The 23411-nt window shown below is 39.3% G+C and overlaps 1 protein-coding gene across 1 annotated transcript in view; it reads right to left on the bottom strand.

Moving 5' to 3' along the window:
• Positions 1 to 23411, bottom strand: part of LOC116485714 (ethanolaminephosphotransferase 1-like) — a 54355-nt gene that overhangs the window by 21369 nt on the left and 9575 nt on the right. The window contains exons 2-5 of the mRNA XM_032181223.1: positions 15194 to 15262; positions 10585 to 10693; positions 8431 to 8505; positions 3772 to 4040 (exon numbers count right to left, since the gene is read on the bottom strand). Of these exons, the coding sequence (XP_032037114.1) occupies positions 3772 to 4040; positions 8431 to 8505; positions 10585 to 10693; positions 15194 to 15262 (522 nt within the window). The remainder of the gene's footprint in view (positions 1 to 3771; positions 4041 to 8430; positions 8506 to 10584; positions 10694 to 15193; positions 15263 to 23411) is intronic.

The raw sequence follows: 23411 nt of genomic DNA, 5'->3' as shown, positions 1-23411 counted from the left end.
TGCCACCCGTGTCATACACTTCATTTATTTGGAGTTTCAGGGCAAGCAGAATTTTCTCACTGGGAAAACGTACTGGGACTGTATGTGGGACTGTCCCAGGCAGGCAAGCAGACATGGGAACCAACAAGGGAAGCACCCTAGACTGAAAACTGGGGGCTTGTGGTCTGCATCTCCGTGCCATCAGACTCTACCATACACAGAGCTTCTCACCATCCACTCCGGGCAGTGGCAGGGCAGAGCGGGAGCAAGCAAAGAGCTGCCTGCTTCCTTTCACGTCTGATGTTTGTGCTTTCCTGCTTTTTTTCTTTTTTTTTTTTTTTCTTTTTTTCCCAGCTTGCCCTCTTGGCTGGGAATAATGAGAGGAGGGAATGTGCAAGCCACCTGGGTCACTGCAGCTCTCACAGGGTTCTTATTTTCACTTTTAAGCTGGTATTTAAGAAAACCAAGGGCACGTCCCTGTTACACTTGAGGCAGGTGTAAAGCTTACAGCACTGATGGCAGCAGAGGTATCACAGCATCACAGTAAAGAAAGATGAATACTCTGCTCCCCTCCTATGAACTCAACTGCAGTGGCTTATAAAAAGCCACAGCAGAATTAGGTAATATTACATTTTTCAGCAGAAAACAGATTTTTAAATAACCAAGGGAATGTCTGTAAAAATTAACACATGGCAGGAAGCCCAAAATTGTCATTTCTCAGGAAAGCTTTGTCCTTTCGTCTCCAAGAAACTTAACTTGCAGGTATTATATTCGCTTTCTTTGGTTGGGCTTGTGACCAAAAAAAAAGTCATCATTTTCACTAGATGTATCTGAGATGAGTTCCCACAGAAAGTACCCGGGGTTTCTTTTTAAGCCTCACCTGCAGCCCGTGACTTTGGGGGTTTCTAATAGATGTGTTCACTTGAAAACATACCAAAAACTGTCTGGACGATGTGGTATCAGGAGGCCGCTCTTCCTGCATCTCTCCCTGCCTGCAGAGGACAAGCACGGGACAGCTTTGTGCCAGGGGGAGCAGAGTGGGGAAGAGCTCCCAGATGCTGGGCCCACAAACACAGCAGTCCTCTGTCCGACTCTCTCAGACCGATCACAGCCATTTTTCAGGTTTACACGACACGGCTTCCTCTAAATGGCTGTCTGCTGTAATCAAAGCTAATTGGAGTGCCAGCTACAGCCCAGCTCCCATAATTAGGTTACCAGTTCTGATGAGTCATCAAAGCACAGAAAAATGTGATCTGCATAAATCCCACCAATTTGTCTGTTCATAATGAGGCACTTTTTTCCTGATGAACAACAGCTCTTTTAATACCACAGCTAACACAGAGCCGGTCAGAGAGGGCTGCCTGTCTTTATATACAGTGGAGCTGACTCGGCAGCAGTGTCCTGGGAAGCTACCTGCCAGTTAAGTTTTCATTAGGGTCAACAGTTACTTAACTGCACTGCTTACCTTAATTACAGTATTCCTGAGCTTTGTGACAATAATGAAGTACAAAGCCCCTGGGTGCCGTACATTTTTAAAAGCAGAAGTAGGGGACAAGACCACCTGAATGTCTGGCATGCCGATGCGATAGCATCATATTGCCAGTGAAATTATTTAAGACAGAGCACAGAGGCAGCTTGATAGGAATGCCATGGAGGAAACCCAGAGCTAGCTGCCTGAATCAGCCTGAAAGCAGCCTGCAAGTGCTTCCTCACCCTCTTCCTCTGCAAGCAACTGTGGCAATGTCTGGCGGATGAGTAGAGGGGAAAACAAACCAGCCAAACAAACAAAAAAATGCAAGGGTAATTTTGTCTTTACTGTTTATCGTTAGCCATTTGCTACAGTCCTCCATATCCTCTCCTTCAAGTAGCTGGAGAAGAAGAGCTACATTTATTAGTGCACACATCATATGACATTGCTGAACTGGTTTACAAAAAAAAAAAAAAAAGAGAGCAAGGCAATGTCTGGTGGAGAATTGGAGAATTAAGATCTTTTACCAGACTGATTAGTACAGCTGGAAAAGAAAAAAAAAATGTATGGGCTTTCTGGTGTGCATAGTATTTAGTTTGTGCTAATGAAAAAAAAAATACTACCTTGATCTACAAGTTATATAATGCTTTTTTGTTCACAGACAACCACAACTACAAAAGTTAATTTTTACAGATGAGAAAACTGATTTACAGAGCACCACTGTTGATGATTGTACTAAAAAGCATTAAAAATTTCTATAGTTGTATGTTTATCATTTTGACTATGAAAAAAAAAATCATCACAGAAGTACTAGAAAGAAAGCATCCTGGACAGCAATCCAGCATCAAAGGGGAACAGGAAATAATACTTGTTAGCACCTTGCATGCGACTTAACCAAAACAGTTTACAAACTTAACCAAAATTAAGCCTCGCCGCAGATCTGTGAGGCAGGGAAGTGTTATTAGCATTATTTTCCAGATGGAAAAGCTGTCACGGAGGCCTAGGTCACTAAAAGCCCCGGCAGCGTGCACAGTACTGCTCCATTAGTTGATAGCCACTCATGTTTATCCACTAACGCAGTTCTGATGCTGCAGCAATCAAAAAGAGCTGTCTACATACGCACATTTATATCTACAGTGGTCATTTGAGCAACAAGTGAAATCAGGACGAACACAGCCACTGCTCTCCGGCTGAAGGAACTTCACTAAGAAGCCTCACACAGACAGGGCTGAAACTTGCAGACCAGCTGGCTGCCTAATGTCTTCGTCCTGAGCCAGCTCCTTCTCCCAGAGCCTGTTTTCTGGGGGATGAAACAGATGCACCACAGCTGGACCACCGTCTCCGAGCTGTTCTCAAACCACTGGATTCTGATTATGTTTACAGCAGTACATCTGCAGCCATTAATTCAAATACTCCATTTCCATTAAAACACGTATTTGAACGTCTGTCAAACTTCTTTTCAATTATGTAGAGTTGGCTGTACCTTTCATCTCATGCCTGTGACAGGAAGCCGAGAAGACTGGGAGTGTGCTCCTCAGGCTGCAAGAGCCTGGCTATCTCAGAAGCTGGTTAGCCCCCATATCCAAGCACTGGCCCCTTGGCAATGCAACGAAGCTGCTGCTACTACTGCTGCTACTACTCACTCATGCCTTTGGTCATGTTTCTGAGGAGGCCCACCTCACGGCAGGGCTGTAAGCCATGCAAGGAGTCACCTGTGAGCTGGCTGTGGACTGACAGGTTATCTGTGTTACACCATGCCCAAAGAGGAGGCCTCTAACAGGACGACTTTTTCACAAGTGTAGAAGTCACTTGACACCAGTTAGTGCTCGTCGTGCAGTCCAACGCTATTGACAGTACCACATGCTACGTAAGAGGTGGTAGAATCGGCCAGGTCTAGCAATGTATAACTGTACAATTACGGTTAATAAACACTGTTTGGACTGATCTGCATAGTGCCTCGTAACCTAGTGTTTGTGGGAAAATTGCTTATGGCTTTAGAGAGCATAATAATTTTTGTTAATATCACAAATCAAATGCAGTTAAATGACATTCTCACGCATGCCATCTGGCTGCTAGGCTTGCTGCAAGTTTTTTCTTTCTCCTGCAAGGCAATGAATCCCTGATGCTGACAATTTGCTTGAGAATTTCCCTTCTTTGCAAACGCAGGAAATTTTTTTGAATTACTTCTAGGGTTATGCTATTTCACATTCAAACTCTCAGCCAAATATATTTGCCTTGAGCTATATTTTTCTGTTTCTGTAATATTATGAAAACACTAACATAGTTAAAAAAATAAAAATAAAACAGGAATGATAAATACTTACCACTTGGCTTAGATCGTATCCCCAAGGAAGAAAAAGAACTCCCGTGTTATATTTCTCCCAGTGTGAACACATAAAGTTAAACAAGACAATGCTTAAATATATATACATTGTATATACAGAAACTCCGGTCTTCCCATTGTCACGGGAACAGACAGAAAAAAAAGAGAGCACAAAAATGGAGGTAGCCCAGCTATCCAGCCCATGGTCAAATAGTTCTCCCAGAGGACTGCTGGACTGAGTCCTTCGAGCATGTTTCCCATCTATGGAGTCTGGAAGGGTTGGAAAAGGAAAAGAAAGAAAGAATTATAGCACAACAGGAGAAGTAACTTTCTTCACATAGACTTAACCATATATATATGCATATGTATGTATATATTTACATACAGTTCACTGCTGTATATAACATGGGAAAAATACACTGCAAAGGGAAGCACAACAGTCTTTTCAATACCAACACATTAGGATTGCTCATAAAATATTTGCCTCAGTTCTCATGTAACTTTGTCCTTACCTCAGTTCTTCTACTGAATGCCACCATCCTTACATGCTTTAAAAGGACATTCATTATTACTTGTCCCCAGTGGCCTTAACACACTTTCACATCAGTCCATGCAACCACCTTCTCAATAAAATCACAGAGAAGTGTCCATTTGGCTCCACAGCCATCCATTGGTGTTGTGGACTATCTGAGACTTCAGGCTCACAAAGTGTGCTTGTGGGGTCGATTCACTGAGGCAGTTATGCTGCCTGATGCTAAGGGCCCCAGTGACTAAATGGAGCCAATTTCACAAAACTTATTTGTGCGTGTGCCTACATAAGATATTTTAAAGAGACTTTTGGCTGAAGTCTGAGGATACAAGAATACCTTACTGTTAAGCTGAGTTACATGTTGATCGCTTAAGTGTTTGAAAGATGCCCACACTGCAATGGATCTCACTTTGCAATACGGTTTGACAGCACTGCTTGAGTCGATCTGAGTTCATTGCCACTGAGCAGGGAAGGACCCGCAGCTTGCTCAGCTAGCGGAAAGACACCCAAACGTGAAGTTGTCTTCTGGTTCTGGGTCACTGAACAGAGCTGGCTCTGTGAGTGTACAAAAAGCAGTGGAGGTGCCACAAAGGAGGGACAGGGATGGCAGGGAGGAGGAGGAAGGTCTAGCAGCTGTAACTTTTCTTGGCTGCATTGTCAAACCACGCCCTTAGCCTCTGCTCTGAGGCTGTGCTGGTGAGCATTTGAGAAGTATTTTCTTGTTTGAGTTAAGTGTAAAAACACAGGTTGAACCTCTTTGGAAAAAGTAAACAGAACAAATCTTACACAAATTGCTCACTGTAATAACACAGAAAAAGATTTTTTTATGTTGTTTGGAAGGTACTATAGCTAGCAATTATTAGCTACCGATAGCATTATTAACCCATAGCTGACTGAAGGGACAATTCAGCAAAGTGAGACCAAAGAATCCACAGCTGCTACAGATCACATGCTACTTACTTCTCTGGATTTTTTGGCAGCACTCTGGGTTTTGTTCAATGTAAATATACTTCAGGGATCTAAACCAGGAAAACATGAAATTTCATTTTGTCACAGATTTTAGAATATCTCCCAATTGTAATACCTGAACAGCTGTGAGATATCCTCAAGTCCAATACAAAGCTCTTGAGACAGTTCTTATAACTCTAAAAATTAAAGATCTCATAGGGGATTTCAAACATGTCTTGCCCCCGTCTTGAGCCATATTCTTTCTCCGTTAACATTGCCATTGAATTAACAGCATCTTACTGATATGTGCAGAGAGAAGATTGTGTATAAGCTTGTGGTTACTTGAATAGTGTAGTATAAATGTAAAAATTCTTTACTAAAGGTTGCTTCTGAAACTTAGGTTAGCAAATAGGTACCTAAGCATTCCTAAGTATTATATGGTCTTTTGTATTTCAAGAGAATTCAGTCATATGGGTAATTCTTTTTTAAAATGAGAATGAAAAAAAGGTTCATATATTCATAAATTATTTTAGGGTGTCACCAAAAATACTCACATTAGATACTAAAATATGCACATCATGGTGAAACACTGTTTTTTGTTTTGTAGGGATATTTTATTAAAAACTCTTAGACTCATAATAGTATCAAGAAATACAGAACTTATAACAGAAATGGGGAGAAACATGGGAACTTTATAATACATGCATAAAAATGTTTTCATAAAATCTTTATCCACCTTTTCCCTGTGGTTTCACTAGCTCTTCAAGGTGTCATAGAGTCATAGAGTCACAGAATGGTTTGGGTTGGAAATGACCTTAAAGATCACCTAGTTCCAACCCCCCTGCCATGGGCAGGGACACCTCCCACCAGACCAGGTTGCCCAAAGCCCCATCCAACCTGGCCTTGAACACCTCCAGGGATGGGGCATCCACAGCTTCTCAGGGCCTTACCACCTGAGTGAAGGATTTCCTCCTAACATCTAATCTAAATCCCTCTCTTTTAGTTTAAAGCTATTCCCCCTTGTCCTATCACTCCACTCCCTGACACAGTCCCTAACCAGCTTTCCTGTAGGCCCCCTTAAGTGCTGGAAGGCTGCTGTAAGGTCTCCCCAGGGCCTTTTCTTCTCTAGGCTTAACAACCCCATTGCCCTTAGCCTGTCTTCATAGGAGAGGTGCTCAAGCCTTTTGAACATATTTGTGGCCCTCCTCTGGACTCATTTTAATACATTCATGAAATGATATATCCATATCAACAGTATTTTCTGTTCTAGGTGTCATTTTGCAATCATTCATGCCAATAACAGTGCATGTTCTGTAGTGGACATACACTTCCCCGTGTTTCCATTGCTCTAGAATTCTTACATTTTGTCTCAGGAAAGTTTATAAATATTCCATTTTATTAAAATTTACATAACTTCAAACTATTAGAATTCAAAATAAGAGATAAAAGCATTCAATTTTAGGGAAAGTATACCAAACTACCTTAACAAGGGGGAAAGAAAGAGCAGCATGCTAGAAAATTTGGAGAGAGTAACTGTGTCATTAAAAAGAAGCTGAGAGAGACTTAAGTTGCATATCTGGTTAGTTATTATGGCTCTTTGCAATCTTCTAATGGGAAAACTTTGGCCAAGAAGAATTAAATCTGAGACTAAATATTTCATAAAGTGGCTTGGACAGCAGACACAAAAATCTGCATATACATCAGTTCATTATAACTTTGACTGTCAACATTATACTCCTGGCCTTCCAAGCATTCGGAACTACAGGCCTCACTGGCAAATAGCATCTACATTAAGAACCTCAGAAGCCAAATTTCCAAAGAGCTTTCTGGGGTGTCGTATAATAACAGCTCCAATATGGAATTCCTATTTATGAAACAATAGCCACTTCATGACATTTCCTACAGTTACAAAACAAATGGTTTTCACAAAAGAAACTACGGCTTCTGCTAATGATTAGAGAGAGCTGTTAGGGAAATCTGGCTGGTAATCAACTTCAAGTGATGGTTGTCCCAGTGATTTTTAAGGTACAAATACGAAGAAATTCTGGACAAAATAATTTTGGCCCAAACTCCCACTTGAATGTAAAAAGCCAAGATACTCACAATATAGAGAGTATAGATGTATGCACAATGGGATACACCCAGGTTAATGAAGATGTCTCTACATGCACAGGTCTAGTATCAAAAGCAGTCAGTATCTTTGCCCTGCACTGCAGTGTACATACAGAACACGTTTGTATCTAGCCCAGATATCTTAACTACAGCACTCAAATATATGGCTACACTGTGCAGTGAAGGTCCTTACAGGAACCAGCTCCAAAAGAGCTAACGCACCTGCACAGCGCAGTGTAGTCCATGTAAACATACCAGCTTGAGTCCTCCCAGAAGGAGCTCTGCAGCACCATGCTCTAGATTGGCATGGGTTAGCTTTGCAGAGAGAGCAAGACATCCATCTGATGTCCATGTCGCTCCAAGATGTGCATCAGTCCATATCTACAACTGAACTCACTGAGGTGTAGCTTCACAAAACTGCACAGCAAAGTGTAATGGACCTAGAAATATCAGTATGCTGTAAAATATGGAATATAAAACAGAAAATGGTTTAAAGGTGTTATTGAAGAAAAATAGCCACAGGGGAAGAAAAAAAAAAAAAAGATATCCCCATGAGAAGCTCAAGCTGGTCATCCCACTCATACCATCTCTCCTGACACACACCATAAGTACCAAAGCGCCTTAAACACCAGGTTAAAATGCTACATTCATTTTCCTTTTTCTCTGCTTTGTCCTTTATTTTCCCTGTCTTTGAAAGCACTTTCTGTTAATACAAGTGTCAGGTACCTCCTCAGAATGTCACTGCTGCGTGCCAAGAATTTTTATGAAACCCAACAGCAATGACTGCTGCTATGTAATGATTTCTATTGTTCCTCTAAAAAAATTGAACTTTACAGATAAGAGCTATAGTCATAGAAGCTTTAATATATCATTAAAAATTGGTGGGTTTTTATCTTATTTTTGTTGTTGTTGTCGTTTTGTTTGTTTTTGTTTTTGTTTTCATCTCAGAGAACAGTTTTGGGGAGCAATAATTTATTTACTGTAACTCTTCATCTTGGAATCAGCCCTAGCAACTAGTAGATAAAACTACGTGAAGACGTCAGATGTGTGAATCATTGCATTGTACCTTACCTAAAGCATAAGCACAAAAGGTGGTAAAAGCGCTGAACAGCCACACCCAGGTTGGAACAAGTCCAGGACTGGTACCTGAAATAAATTGGGTAGTGAGTCAGCACAGCAGTGGTTAATATCAAAGCAATCCACCAAGATATGCATATACATATACACAAGCTGCCACTGATTAGCCTACAATGGCAAACAGAATTAAATATTTGCTTTTGACCTTCAATCAACTTAGGTCATCAGCCAGCTCTGCCATTTCAAGCAAACAATGACCAGGCTTGAATATATTTGTGCTGTAAAGAAAAGAAGATAAACTACAGGTTTTTGGTCCTGAAATGAATTTAGTATTGCACAAAATAATAATAGAAGCTAAGCAACAATTTTCACAGGTCATGGGAAGAATACCCATCAAAAATAGTTTATGCCTATGCAATATTAAAATAATAATAATAACCTTTAAGCCTGATCATTTTTATTAGCACCAATATGGGTTTTGTATGGCAGTTTTAACATACAGATCTGAACAGGAAAATTTTGCCCTTAGACTAGGACAGATATTAGTACCTTTTTTTTTTTTTTCCTTTTGTAAAGGTGCCTAACATTTTTAATGAATCTGGGAAAGGAAGCTGAATTAGACGGAACATGAGGTTCTGTCACTGTTCTTCTGACAGCAATAGCCCGAGGTTATTTTTCAAGAATTCAACCTTGTTTTCCAAAGAGCGTTCTGTTCAAATTAAACATTCTCCACTGAGGGCTTGAAGTAAGCCAGCAGTAAGCTCTGCGAAGCCCCCTGGGGTTCCTGCATGAGGGAAGGCTTGCACCCAGGGGTGCGCCCGGACCCAGCACCTGAAGGCGCACTCCTCTCATCTCAACACCTCGCGCTGCCCGCGTGAAAGAGAAGATGGCACTTCCTGACTCCTAGCTGCACGTTTTCAAACTGCGGAATGAAAAACAGCTGTCCAGGAAATTAAGTCTTTTATTCCTGATCCTTTGCATGGAATTGATATCTGATATTCAAAAGACTCGTTAAATTGCATGACCGCTTTCAGTCACTACAGAAATGATGGACACTGTGCTCCCGTGAAACCAAGAGCCGCCTTGCACATTGCACACAAAAGAACATACTTTAGTCACAATCTCAAATATCTTCGACTTCAATATGTATCTACTGGGAATGTGTCAAGATGAAATTATGCATCAAGAGACCTGTGCTGTCTGCTGTACTATTACAGAACTTGGCAATTATCAGCCGTATGGAACAAAATGCAAGTGTTTAAGCGTGAGGGTAGGTAGTTACACAACATGTAACTAGAGATTCATAGCCTCTGAAAATGTGATGTTCATACAGGATCATTTTTAAACCAAATCTGCTAGCAAATATCTCTAGAATTGTTGCAATAAATGTACAAACAGCTCACCACAGAGTACCTCCCAAATCCAACCATATGCACAAGAAATTAAAAGTAACAAAAAAATCAAATGTTACTGTTTCAGGAAATAAAGTGCTAAGCTTTGCCCAAGATGTCTAATTTGAAGAAAAGCAAAGATCTTTATATGTTAATCACCTGTGATATGCTTACCACTCTTTTGTTTTATCAACAACTGGTCTAAGAAGTCCAGAATTAAACACTGGCTATGCTCAGGAGCAATCAGCTCCAAAAAGCTCTTGGCTTGGTCTACCATAAGGAGAAAGTACAGGTTTGGACTTAGAGAATTTCAAGAGACATTTGTCTAAAAATTTCTTTTTTGTCTAGAAGCAGTCTTGAATGGAGGGGGGTGTGTGATTTTTTTATGGAGAGGGAAATTAACTCATTCAGGCATAGATTCAGGTATTAGGAAATGTTAAACCGACGAAAGTTTTATGAAGACTATTAGGGTGTTCTTTGTGCATTAAAATCCTGGCACACACTTTAAATAAAATGGGATATTATCACAGAGTTCAAATAGTACATGCTGAAACCCATATTTAGGAATGAAATTATTTTTTTCCAAAAAAATGACCTAAATTTATAATGCCATGTGTGAGGTCAGACCCTCCTATATGCAAATGAAGCCCTGTTAAGGGAATGAGTGTAAGTTTCAGGTGTGTCCCCCCTGTATTACTCAGAAGTATGACAGAAGCAGCTCTGTAATTCTGAAAAATTACAATATAAGGATATTTACCTGAGGCAGTGTAGTCCCAGTCATAAAAAGATATTAGAAAATAATTAACTAAAATCATGACAAATCCAGAGAATGTTAGCAGGTTGGGAGCAATCCACAAAGGCACTATCTGTTAAAAAGAAAAAAAAGCTAAGAAATATCCTCTTTCAAATTAGAAGTCCTATTTTGAATAAATATTTTATATTTTTTATCAGGAAAGGAGAAGCCTGTATAAGACATAAGCAATATTCATATTACAGCATGTTTTTCCATTTTCAAATTTCTGGAGCTATTTATTTTCAAATGCCACCCTTTTGCGTTTGATCATTGTGACTGCAGTAAAAACATGACATAAAAATGTTGCATTTCCTCTGTTATACGCTATCCTTGTTTTCCCAAACACCAAGGAAAGCTTCTCACCACTTTGTGTAGCACAACTGACAGAAGGCTACAGCACCCCAGTGTGGCAATTCAGCATCTAGGTGGCAGGGTTTTGCTAAGTTTTCTATTCCCACAATGCAACAAGGAAACTTGCTCTTCTAAAACATGCTAATAATTTCCAATTCCAGACATCAACAAAAACAGAGACTTATAGATTAAGCAGAACTCGTTACAAATAGCTCCTGACATCTCCAGATAGTAACTTTCTGCAGAGTCACCATCTTCAGCCATAAACTATGAACACTACATTAATTCGTTTGACTTTGTAGAGTGCTGAAAAGGACTCTGTGTCTCCTCCTAAACCTCTAATTTCTTGTCCCATTAACCCTTCTCAGCTATTCATTCCCTGTGGCTTTCAGGTATTCCTTACATTGCAGCAGGGGTCCTTTATGGTAATGCTCTTCCTGAATAGCCCATTTTTTTTCCAGAATATTTTCTGAAATAATATACACAACTATCTACATGATTTTTAGACAGAATATACTTGCAAAAATATTATATAAGCAGCAGCTACTCCTGTAACTCAGAAACCATATCAACCAATATATACAACATAAAAATATTGGAGACTTAAAATCAGATTCTTTGCAGCATCTATGGACTATAAATGTACATAAAGATGTACTTTAACACTATAAAATATTACAAAACTCTTTAAATACTGTAGAATAAGAAGCAGAACAATTTCATATACTAATATTAGTTTTGAAATCAAAATTTTGTTAATATCTTTGGACTAGATACATGGACAGATGGATGAATAGATAATAATTTATATACATTTTACATTTCCTCTCTCCTACTTCTATGTAAAAAAAAATGTACGAAATGTTAGACAGATTACCCATCACAATGAGATCTTCTTTCTTCTAGTATATTACAAACAATAGTATTCAAAAGAATCGGTACAACTGATAATATACACTGTAAGGTTTCAAAAATTAGATGAAAATTCCTGAATGTTTTTCTGTTATATTTCTTAGATGTTTTCCTTAAGTGTATTGGAAAAAAAATAAAATCTGGTAGCTGCATTCCTTATGACTAGGAATTTGTCGGTAATTTTTAAACATCAGTGCTTACAGTAATTAAAGTAAGGAATGGAATGCGCACAGCTACTATACATCTATGTATACATATATATATAAATCTGAGTTTTCAAAACCCCAATTCTAAATCCCTAAGATCAAGTGATAGCACATGTTTCCAGAAGTTCCTTTAAGGGTTCACATAAGAAAAAACTTTCTTCACTGCACATCTTACTAAAGCAACTGCACACTCTGGATGCAGTGATAGCATCACATCTCTTTTTGATACCTGAGGATGCAGAAACTTAGTAAGATGGAGGTTTGGTGCAAATCTCCTGTTATGGGATTTGTCTATTGTCTGTGATCTTACATGAACCAAGGACAGATACTGATGAAGAAATTCTAGACTGGTCTCTTTTACTGTAAAATGGGATAAAAATAGTGCCTTAAGACAACTCCTGTATGAACCATTTACATGGATATACAGATGACATCCAATGTATTGTTTTAAATGACTGATTTCTACTGTATGATTCATAATAATTGTTGACCAAAGTGACGTGCCATAAATGTCTGCTTCCTAATTAGGTTCGCCATTCTAAATAGCCTCAATATCATTAGCAAGTTATTATGGGAAATAATTTCTACGTATACAGTACAAACATGAAGACTTTATTTTAACCCACTTTCTTGCTAACCTGTATTTTAGGAAGGAAACCATCAAAGCATGTTGTTATAAGTGCAATCCCTTTGGTGCAATGAAAAACAGTTACAGGAGATCAGTCCTCAGGAAAACAGCCTCTCCTCCAGTTAGGCATTGTTTTGATCCTTAACTGACCTAATCTGTCTAGGTATTTAGAAAATATTCCAGTTGCAAAATCCCTTTTGTTATAGTCAATGCCCATTATTCTTTTGGTTAGCATTACACTACCATCACCCTGTTTCACAATTCAGAAATCACAGGGTGGTGAAAATTAACTTCTCAAACATATTGGAAAAACACAGCCTGACTTTACCAGTACCCTAGTATCCCATATAAGAACACGTTCCAAACTTTATTATCTAATTAACAGACAGGAGAAGTCTAATGCATTGATGCACTACATGATTAATACAACCAGAGGCTCCGCTGGGAAGCATAACATCTGCTCTATTGCAAAATGTTCTTTATAGTTCCACAAAATACTGATTTCTGTTTTAATGGGTCCACAGCCATTCATGCTTAAAGCCTTAATCCAAACAACAAATGCTTTAGCATAATCAACTGCCTATGTGGATAATAATCTGTAAAGTACATGTATTTATATAAGGCTCTGTAGAAACTTGAAGTATTCTTTAAGTAAGTCACTTGAGACCACTAAAATTCTACTCACGCATGATTCTAATGATAAAATCAAAGTTCATAAGGCAACTGGGGGGTCGGTTAATTGACTTCAATGGAGCTGGCATACACCTGTGTATCCTAGGGGGACTTCCTCCTTTTCCTCTTATTGTCCTGCACAAGTGTGATTTCTCATGAATACAAATACAGGAAGAAGATTCAGTGAGTATAGGAGCTAAGTAATGCTATCCATTATCCATCAGATAGCAAGCCATGGTGCTTTATTATAAAACACAAATCTTAATTAAAGGCAAAAGGACTGCGCATGGTATTAATTCATTAAGAATACATACCTATAATTGCATAATCAGAATAATTTAAAATAATATGTAGAGAAAGTTAATTGTTACCCTATAGTTTCATGCACGGTGGCAAAGCTGCCATAGGAAAGCCAAAGACAGGACAGCATCCACTCCAGCCCTTGGTTCTGCACTCAGATCGCCCACTTCCAGCACTGTGCTCTGCTTTGGGTTCTCCCCAAAGTGAACAAAATCATGCTCAGCTAGAATTTAAGGAGGTTTAAGATATGTAAACCTCATATATAAGCTTATATAACATATATAAACATTTTTCATAGGGCCTATCACTCTGTGCTCCATGGGGACTGTCAAGCAGATTGATGCTTTCCTGCCAGGAAAACCCTGCAACTGTTAGAAGAACTCAACCCCAAAGGAAGTTTTTCTCTGGTGATACTTTCTCTTCAGTTTGATAGCAGTCAAATATTTTTGAATCTCCCAAACCAGAGCATGACCGCACAGTAAAGGCTCATCTGCACGGGACTCCTGAGTGCTAGGGGTGCTTTTCTGCCTCAGTGTTTTCCTCTATATTAAGATGGGAATGGAAACAATTTTCTCTTAACTGAATTATTGAATTTAGTTTCACATCTTGGAATTGCTTTTCTTTTATACCAGGCTCTGGTTATTTTTTAATTCGGAAGTTAGGACATATAAACAGTTTTAAGAAATTACATTGAGGTAATGAACAAGATATTACAATTTTCTTGCTGTGCTAAGCATAAGCAACAGCTGAATTATAAAACCCAAACATGGCAGGCCACCTGCATCCATTTTTCTTGCATATACTTTTCCTTTAAGTCTGCTCCACTCTAAAGATTTCCATTTCAGAGACATGCAGAAGTTATTGCTTCCTTGAAGATCAATAAAGTTTGTATTTATTTGAGATAAAGCCTCTTCTTTTGCCAACAAAAGCAAAGCTAATTGTGAGCAGTTTTATTTTTAAAAACAGCAGATCATAATGCATTCAAGGGATGCCATCTCCCAATCGTTACGGTGATCATGGTAACCGCTCTCATTTTCAGCTTCTTAGAGAAATGCCGAGCTCCCTCAAGCAAGTACCCTTGGGAGAAAATGAGACAGCACTTGCATAAAATCACTTGCACAGCACAGAGATAAAGCCATGCTGTTGTTAGGTGGCATATGCTGTACAACAATAATGTGTACTAAGTAAACCCTTTAATGTCTGCAAAGCTGTTTAACGAAAGATGCAACAGAAACTGATGCCTGCTGCATAATGATCAGAAAAAGAAAAAAATAAAAATAAAAATAAAAAAAATAAACCTTGTTTCCCCCCCCAAAAAAAAAACACCTCTAAATCCATACATATTCATCTTATATAGCTATGTGGTCAGTAATATGTTATCTTTCATATGGATGTCTTAATTTCAGCTTTATTAATCAATATGTACCTTTAAATGAAAATACTTCTTGTATTTAAAATAAATTCTTAGATTATCATGTGATATTCTGTTAAATAAGACTCCTACCTTAATAATTTTGTTCCAGATGGGCTGCATAACATACACAGATAAAGGATTTGTATCCACAGCATTGTACTGGAAGGAAAAAAAGCACAGGTGTTAAACAAAGCAGTGAACAATGCATACTTTATCCCTGTATGCTCATCAGCATCTAAGAACAGTAATTCTGGGTGTGCCTGGTGCAAATTTATTTTATTCTGATGAACATTCTTACAGCTCTAATTTAATTGAATAGCGCCAACCTCATTTATGTTAATCTTGACAGTATCTTTACGTACAACAACAAAGGTCTGGGCTGATATAATGGCAAACAGTTGTGCAATCACACTTTACTTTTAAATTCTCAATCATTTTATAAGCTATCCTATGAGACCCTGCATTTCTGAATTATTTTTTAATTAATATCTTTATTGCACCATCAGTAATGCATAGCCTCAGCAGCAGTTCATTGTTGGTGTGTAAAAAATATAGTGCATATGGAATATGGTCATAAGTGGAATATTGTCTCACAGAGATACACAGCTTTGGACACAGTCATATCTCCACTATGCTAATTAATGTAAGACAATGTTACCATAAAAATATGTTCTACAATATCATAGTTCGTTACCAAAACAAAATTTTCCTATTGGACGGAGTTATAAAAATATTACATATTCTTTTGTAAATTCCAGTAATTGCACATCTGCAACTCCTGCAAAGAATTTCAGAAATCTGAGCCTGCCTTGAATTGCTGTCGTCTACCTTCTCACAGAGGACAGTATCAAGATGTAGCCTGCCTTCACACTTAAGAGCACACACCCAGAACTGTATGCACAAGAATGATTTTCATTGATAATGTCGTTCACAGCCAAGTTCTTGAACACTGGCAAGTCTGAAGCATAAGAATTTATATTTATTGGGGTGGACATGCAATTCTTTCAGAAATTTGGGGACTTTGAAAGAACATACGTGGCATATGTGTTACCATGATGCATGAGACTCCCAAAAAGAATCACGTGTATCTGTACACAGCTTTGTCCAAACATTGTGTGTGGGCAATTAGAGTAAGATAGTGACTCATTAGACCACAATCTGTTGAAGGTGTTCACACATGGAAGAGCTGGTGATGGCTTTCATTTCACCTAGCTTTAACGAATAACTCTTTGTTTGTTCTCTCTATAGTTCATTTATCTACCTATCTCAGCCAACTGCACATGGGATGAGCCTACACTCTTGAAATACCTGTTTCAACGCATTAATTATCAAAGGAGCTTAGACACTTATCTTAAACTTGGGCACCTTTCAGGTGACTGAGGTCTAGCAACATTAATCTTGATCTCTGTATGCCCATTCTCCAAGTTTTAACACACACACTTCACCTGCACACTTGAGTTGTTAAAGAGCTTTCAGTGCACAAGTGCCATCAGGACAAAAAATTAATGCAGCATGCCTCCATTTTTGAGTTCACAGTCCATGACTCTTCATTCAATCTTTCTGAGCTCCTGAGGATATCAGCCTACAGAGGGCTTCACCACATTTCCTTTTCCTATCTGCATATAAAGGATGTTTTTAAATTACTTTCCGGAAAAAAAAAAAATACACTTGCTTAGTTATTTTTAAATTTGTGGTTGTTTTGATCAAGATAATAAATGTAATATATTTGTAAAACTTAGAACATAGCTATATGTTGTGAACATGTACATATCAATAGAATCATAGAACAGCTTGGGTCAGAAGGGACCTTACAGACCATCCAGCCCAAACCCCTGCCATGGGCAGGGACACCTCCCACGAGACCAGGTTGCCCAAACCCCATCCAGCCTGGCCTTGAACACCTCCAGGGATGGGGCATCCACAGCTTCTCTGGGCAGCCTGTGCCAGTGCCTCACCACCCTCTGAGTGAAGAATTTCCTCCTAATCTCTAATCTAAATCTGTCCTCCTCTAGTTTAAAACCATCGCCCCTTGTCCTATCATAATCTGCCCAAGTAAGAAAATGCTCTCCATCTTTTTTATAAGTTCCCTTTAAGTACTGAAAGGCTGCAATGAGGTCTCCCTGGAGCCTTCTCTTCTCCAGGATGAACATGTGTTGGGGGCACATTATATTAGATATTAGATATTGACAAATATCCAATAAACTACTGGTCAGACAGGGCAGATTAACTTTCCACTTGGAGTAAAACATACAGTTTAGTGAAGCGTACATCACTTATTTTTTCTAAAGATATGTGAAGTTTCACTTATGTGTATCATTTTTCTCTGCTGCTGCCACCCATACTTAAACCATGACATAATTACATCATCAACAACCTTTCTGACAGAATATACGTTAAAATTCTGAAATACATTACATTAGCAAAATCAATTTGCAGGTTAAATTTTTCACTGTTACGTGTGTATTTGCAACTCCACATACTGTATGTTATACCGTATCTTGCAAACACTGCTTGTTACAACTGATCTTTTGATGGCACAGCTTCCATATGAATAACCCAGACTGATTTGGGATGTAGGATTTGCTTATATTAATGCCAGAATAACAATAATACCAAGCCATAAGATCCCTATGCAAATAGAATAGTCAGCTAGTACTTAATTCACCCAAGAACTAAGGGAATCCACTGAAAATGGGGGAAAATTCAAAGTATTCATTAGTGCTATTGAGGTTGCAGGTGTCCAGGAATCAGACCAAAGTTTCTCTGTAACTACTGCTTGTTTTCTCACCTCAGCTCTTACTCAAAGACTACATGAGGTATGTGACAACTTGCTGACCAGCAAGCTCAGCGGATTGAGCCATACCTAAATAAGAAGGCACAATACGTCACCTTGGCTCCTGCTCTTTTTTCTTTGGCTTTCTCCTTCTCCTCCTCACCCCAGCCCTTCAGAGTCATGAATAAAATCATACAGTCCTTGTTAAATAACAGCAGCAAAATAAGGCTTTCTACCTGAAGTACTCACTGGCTTTCCAGAACAACTACTTGTTCCCAGAAGAAAAAGGAAAAAAATTATTTATTATTCAAAACGATTCTCTTTTCACAGAGATATTTTGGAAAACTGAAGACACAGTCAGCTTCTGTCTCCTTGACGGTTTCCAAAGTCAAGGATCAAAACAGTCTTTATTTGTTACTAAAAAAAAAAAAAAAAAAAAAAAAAAAAAAGAGGATGATGGTCAGGTTGTGTCACCTGGAGACATTTCAAGAATCCTCACGCTGCTCCCCGTTCATTTCTATGCCTGTGGATGAGCTGCGGTCCTCTGGGTGGGGACGGAACATTCAGATTCAGTAGGCATGAAGAAGAATGGAAATTTGCTCTTCCCTATTCAGTAAATTTTTTTTAGTCAGACCAAAGGAAACATACATGGAAAAAAAACATTCTGCCAGTTTTCTGTCATGGCAAAAATAATATTTAACAAACAAAAGCTGCTATGCAGTTTAACACTCTGCTTTGCTCCACTCCTAAGAATCTACTAACCTCAAGGTCATTAAACCCTCAGGAGTTTAATTGTCATAGCTTCCCATAAAAGTAAATTACTTGGTAATATGCCCACATAATGATCAATGAACGTGAATATGAGAACATACCGAAACATGACGTGAAAAAAATGCTGCCATTTGCTACTGCATAACTCTGACATTTTCAGGGTGCTTATGTTAAAAGACAGCAGTGGAGGGTAAGACTGTTGGAGGTGTTTAAGTGATACAAATGCTAAGCACTCTCCAGCAAACCCTTTTTGTGCTAGAAAAGGGGTTTTGGTTGTTCTTTTATTTACATGAAGAATGGATTGCATTAATCAGAAAGTTTCTATTAGTTATTACAAAAATATTTGGGAGGGAACGGCAGTAGCAGAATAGGAAAAATGGCATTAATCAGCTCCTTCTTACTGCCAGGCTTGAAAATTACTTCTGGTGGTGGTGGTTTTTTTAAATAGCTGATATCTCCTTGAAAGCCATCTGCTTTCCCTCTCCATATTAGCAATGGCTGCTGCCAGAGGACGATACAGAGGGCAGGCAGGACACACAGACAGCAATGCACACAGACACACACACACGTGTGCAGCACGTGTCAGACACACTCTCCCTGTGCTGACCTCCACCCAGCCACTCCAGCACATCGAGCCGGAGCTGTTCAGAGGAAAGGCAAGGGGATTAAGGCAAAGGGCTGGGGTGAGGATGAAGGTTTGAACAGTAAGAAAATGCACACTAAGGAAACAGAAGTGAGCAAGGGAAATGAGAGGAAAGAGAATGAGCCAAAGCAAAGGTTTGGCTACACAGCAGAGAGAAGAGATGGGCAAATACAAGAGGCAACTGGTCCAGAGAGGGCGAGCAGCGACAGCCTGTCAGTGGGTCCAAAGCAGTCTCAATGACCAAGGTCTTCACTGCTCAATGCATGACAAATGTTACTTTCTGGCTCACATCCACACAGCTTAGCAACACCTCCTGTTACCGCAGACTGGTCACATCCACACCTCACTGCTCTTGGTGGAGCGGCCTGGGGCCGTGTTACCTGGTCCTGTGCAGCTAATGCACTGTTAGCATTGAGTACAAGTACATCTCAATTCAAAGTATCTGAAACAACCTGGAGACCACATCGTAACCTGGTAATATGGTATTTTCATAGCAGGAGAGTGAATGTTGTGCATTTTCAAACGCCCAAACGCCCATGTGTGGGGAGAGCGCTGAAGGATGGTGAAAGCCACATAATGGTGCATAATGCCTCCAGAATGGACTATTTACAAAACAAAGCTATTGTCTTGGAGACAGTTTCTGGAAAAGAAAAAAGAATGAGCGAGTGAGCCAACCATTAACCAAAGCAGGCATCTGGATCCTCACTAAGGTCCCTGGCCCTCTCCAGCACTGCATTATGGAGTTATCCCAAGAATAAAAATGTGGAATGACCACAACGAAAAGAATAATATAAAACATATATCCACATTAACTTCAGAGTCAGGAAAGAAAGCAAGTTGCAAGAAATGTAGCTGCATTACTTGCTGGGAGATATTTACTTCAGCCAAGCTGGTCATTATGCTAAAAGACTATTGCTTTTCTGTTACTTATCTTACTCTAGGTAGCACCGTACTGTGCAATGCAGCCACATCCATTCAGAGATACAGAGCAGAACTGTTGTGAATTCCTTACATCTGAATTGCTAGCATCATAATGACTCTGTAGGTGTTGATTTCATCTTAGCAGCAACAGATTTTCAATGCTTTACATTCCTGCCCAGAAATCAGCCGATTCAACCTGTTCATTAAAATTCACAAGAACTTCATGAATCAGCACAGGCTTCATTGTCCCCATTGTATATGTTGCAAGACTGAGGCACAGATGGACTGTGATTCACCCTAGGAGTATCTAGCAAAGGATACAGCCACAATGTTGTTAGACGTGTCATGTTTGTATAAATAATTTAAGTATAAGCAATAACAGTACCAGTGTATTCAAATAAAGTCACCCAAATTAGCTCAGCTTTATGCTCGAGTTCACTTTTGCGAAGGGAAATAAGTCTATCCAGAATGCAAAGGCTGGAAAGCTTCTTTTCCAGACAAACTAATGTTTAAAACAGCTATTTATCAGATAGCAATCACAGTTTTGGTTGCAATATTGAAGGTTCTGTGATCCCTCTAACATTTAATGTGAAATTAGATGCCTGCTGTGGAAGAACACACTAGTTGTTCCCACGCAGAAAAGATGAGAACCATCTAACAACAATGCAAGGATGAACATGAAGGACATAAATATTGTGAAGCCTGCCGTTTTCCTGCAAGCAAACTCAGCAAGCTCAGGCACAAGTGTCAAAGAGCCACAGCTGCATACATGTGCTGCATATGGTCCTGCAGGCATGGGTAACCTCCACAGCACCTCTTAAGTCAAGTGTTCATCATATTTGTGTTATCCATGCAAAAAAAAAAAAAAAAAAAAAAAAAAAATGTATATATTAGTTAGCAATGCCTGGCAAAAGAATAAATGATGAAGAAGGGTGAGAACGTGAAAAGAAGTTACTACAAGGTAACAGTATTTGCCTTGAGAAGCACTAGAGCAGATCTACGTGTGCGTGTCATTACCTCTAGATGAGGATTTGATGAATTGAGATAACCTATGCCTATGGTACATGGATAAAGTACTTCATATTTCTTGCTGGGGAAGCCAACCAAAATGAGAGAAGCTGAAATGCAGTAAGCTCCCTAAGCATGTTGCTCAACATAAATTATCTTATTCCTCCACTCTAAAACTAGCTCAGAATGTTATCAGACTTTTAAAGTGTTATCAAAGGTTTAATTGAACGTTGAACCTATAGTCATTTACATCTGTTCAAAATGAATGGAGAAGAGAGGAATGGACCAAATCATTTTATCCTCCTCTTAAATTAACTTTTCAAAATTAACTTAGGCAATATTATGGTCTTTCAATAAGTTATCTATTGAAAATAATAACTCCACAGAGTGGTTTCCTACAATATTTGTACAGTGGCATGTTTCAACGGTGGAACCTGAACATCTCCTGATCATTTCCCAGTAAAGCATAAACACAAGCTTGTTATCATTTGGCCTGTAGTTATATGAAGGACTCTATATCTTGGATGGAAAATTTGGGGAGGTCTGCTGATGGAAATGCTTGAAAACCCAGTGTTCAATGGTATATATTTGAAATTTAAAAAAAAAAAAATTAACAAGTGATAATGTCTTACTAAACACCCAACTATCCCTCCAATACTATTTATATCAGTCCAAAATTCTATCAGCTTTGTTTAAAAAATTTTGGATAAAGAAGAAGGCATTACACATAGTCTTGACTGTGTTTACCCTTGCAAGGGTCCAGGGTGCATCTCTCAGTAGGAACCCTATACCTGGCCATGGACCCACTGATACGGGACTTATCCTTACCCATGTGCCAACATCCTGGCCACCCCTATCTCCAGGAAGGTGCCTGATGCCCAGGGCCGGGACTGCCCTGGTGTCCCCAGGCCTGCCCTGCTCCTGGCCAGGGTGGTGGGATGGATCCTGGCTGCCAGACCCTATTCTGCTCACCCTGGGTGGCTCCTGATGTCCCCAGCCCCCAAGGTAGGTCCCCAGCCACTTCAGTGGCCCAACTGCTACACATACCCTCCTACGGCATTATTTATCACATCTCTTCTCTCCATACAAAATGTCACCATACCCAGATTGGTAACTAACAGACAACAAGAGGAATGGCAATGGATTAGGTGAGGTATATTCTCTTTTGCATTAGATGAATTTTTTGTGTTTTCCTAAGCTACAAAAATGACCCTCCCAATTTAGGGATCAATCAGGTGTTATTTCAGAGAGCTCTGTAAGAATTCTCCCTTCTGGGCAAGTTATTTCATAATTATGCAACACAAACTTTCCTTCTTTGGTGTTTTGCACTTCTGAAACCACACAAAAAAATAAAGAAATCACTAAAACATCTGGTAATAATTTTCCATCCACCTTCCAGATACCTACAATGCATTAAACACAAGGTTTTTAATTGTACTTTATATGTATTTTTACAGGTTTGTATATGTTATGGGACAGTCTTGGGTTTTAATAAAAGTTTCACAATGGGAAAGAAGAAGTAAACTATACAACAACAAGACAGATATACAACATTGTGGATGCCAAATAAATTCCAAATGTTCAGCAGTTCAAAAGTGCTGATATATTCCAAAACACAAGCCCAGTACTTCTAATAATGAAATTATGTTATACCATCACTTAGTTAATTATTCATAAATAAATGACTCAGATTTTATATGTCCAGTTGCTTAGTTTGGACTACCCTGCCTTTCCCCTCTGTCCATATATCTGTACTTTGATTAGGTCATTGATACCTAGGACCAGGAAGTATAAGCCTCTAAGACATCTAGGGCTGAAGCCTACAACACACGAGTAGAAGCTGAAGAAAAGGGTTTGTAATTTATCCTGGAGAAGGGTATGGAGTGCGGGGCTTGCAATCGCATCCTCAGATGCAGATGATTGTCTCTTTGGAGGGTCTGAGACCGTGGGATCTGTTATCTGATGGTGGTGCTGGACGTAGCTGCATGGTGAGGGAAGGGAGGCTGCCCAAGCTGTGCTCCTGGGAGGTCCTCTGTCCCCTGACCTTCTCCCCTCTGATTCCATTAGCCTGCGCATACTCACACTTAGGAAATATGATTAAGTTACCCTTCCATCTTAAACTATTCCTGTAAAATGCTCAAATCCCAATGTGATGATTTGGACAACTCAACAACTCTGGTTGATATCACTAA

The sequence above is a fragment of the Aythya fuligula genome, chromosome 2 (genome assembly GCF_009819795.1).
Source record: "Aythya fuligula isolate bAytFul2 chromosome 2, bAytFul2.pri, whole genome shotgun sequence".
Taxonomy (NCBI): domain Eukaryota; kingdom Metazoa; phylum Chordata; class Aves; order Anseriformes; family Anatidae; genus Aythya; species Aythya fuligula.
Note: the sequence above shows the minus strand (reverse complement) of the source record. Positions and strands in the feature narration are given on the sequence as shown.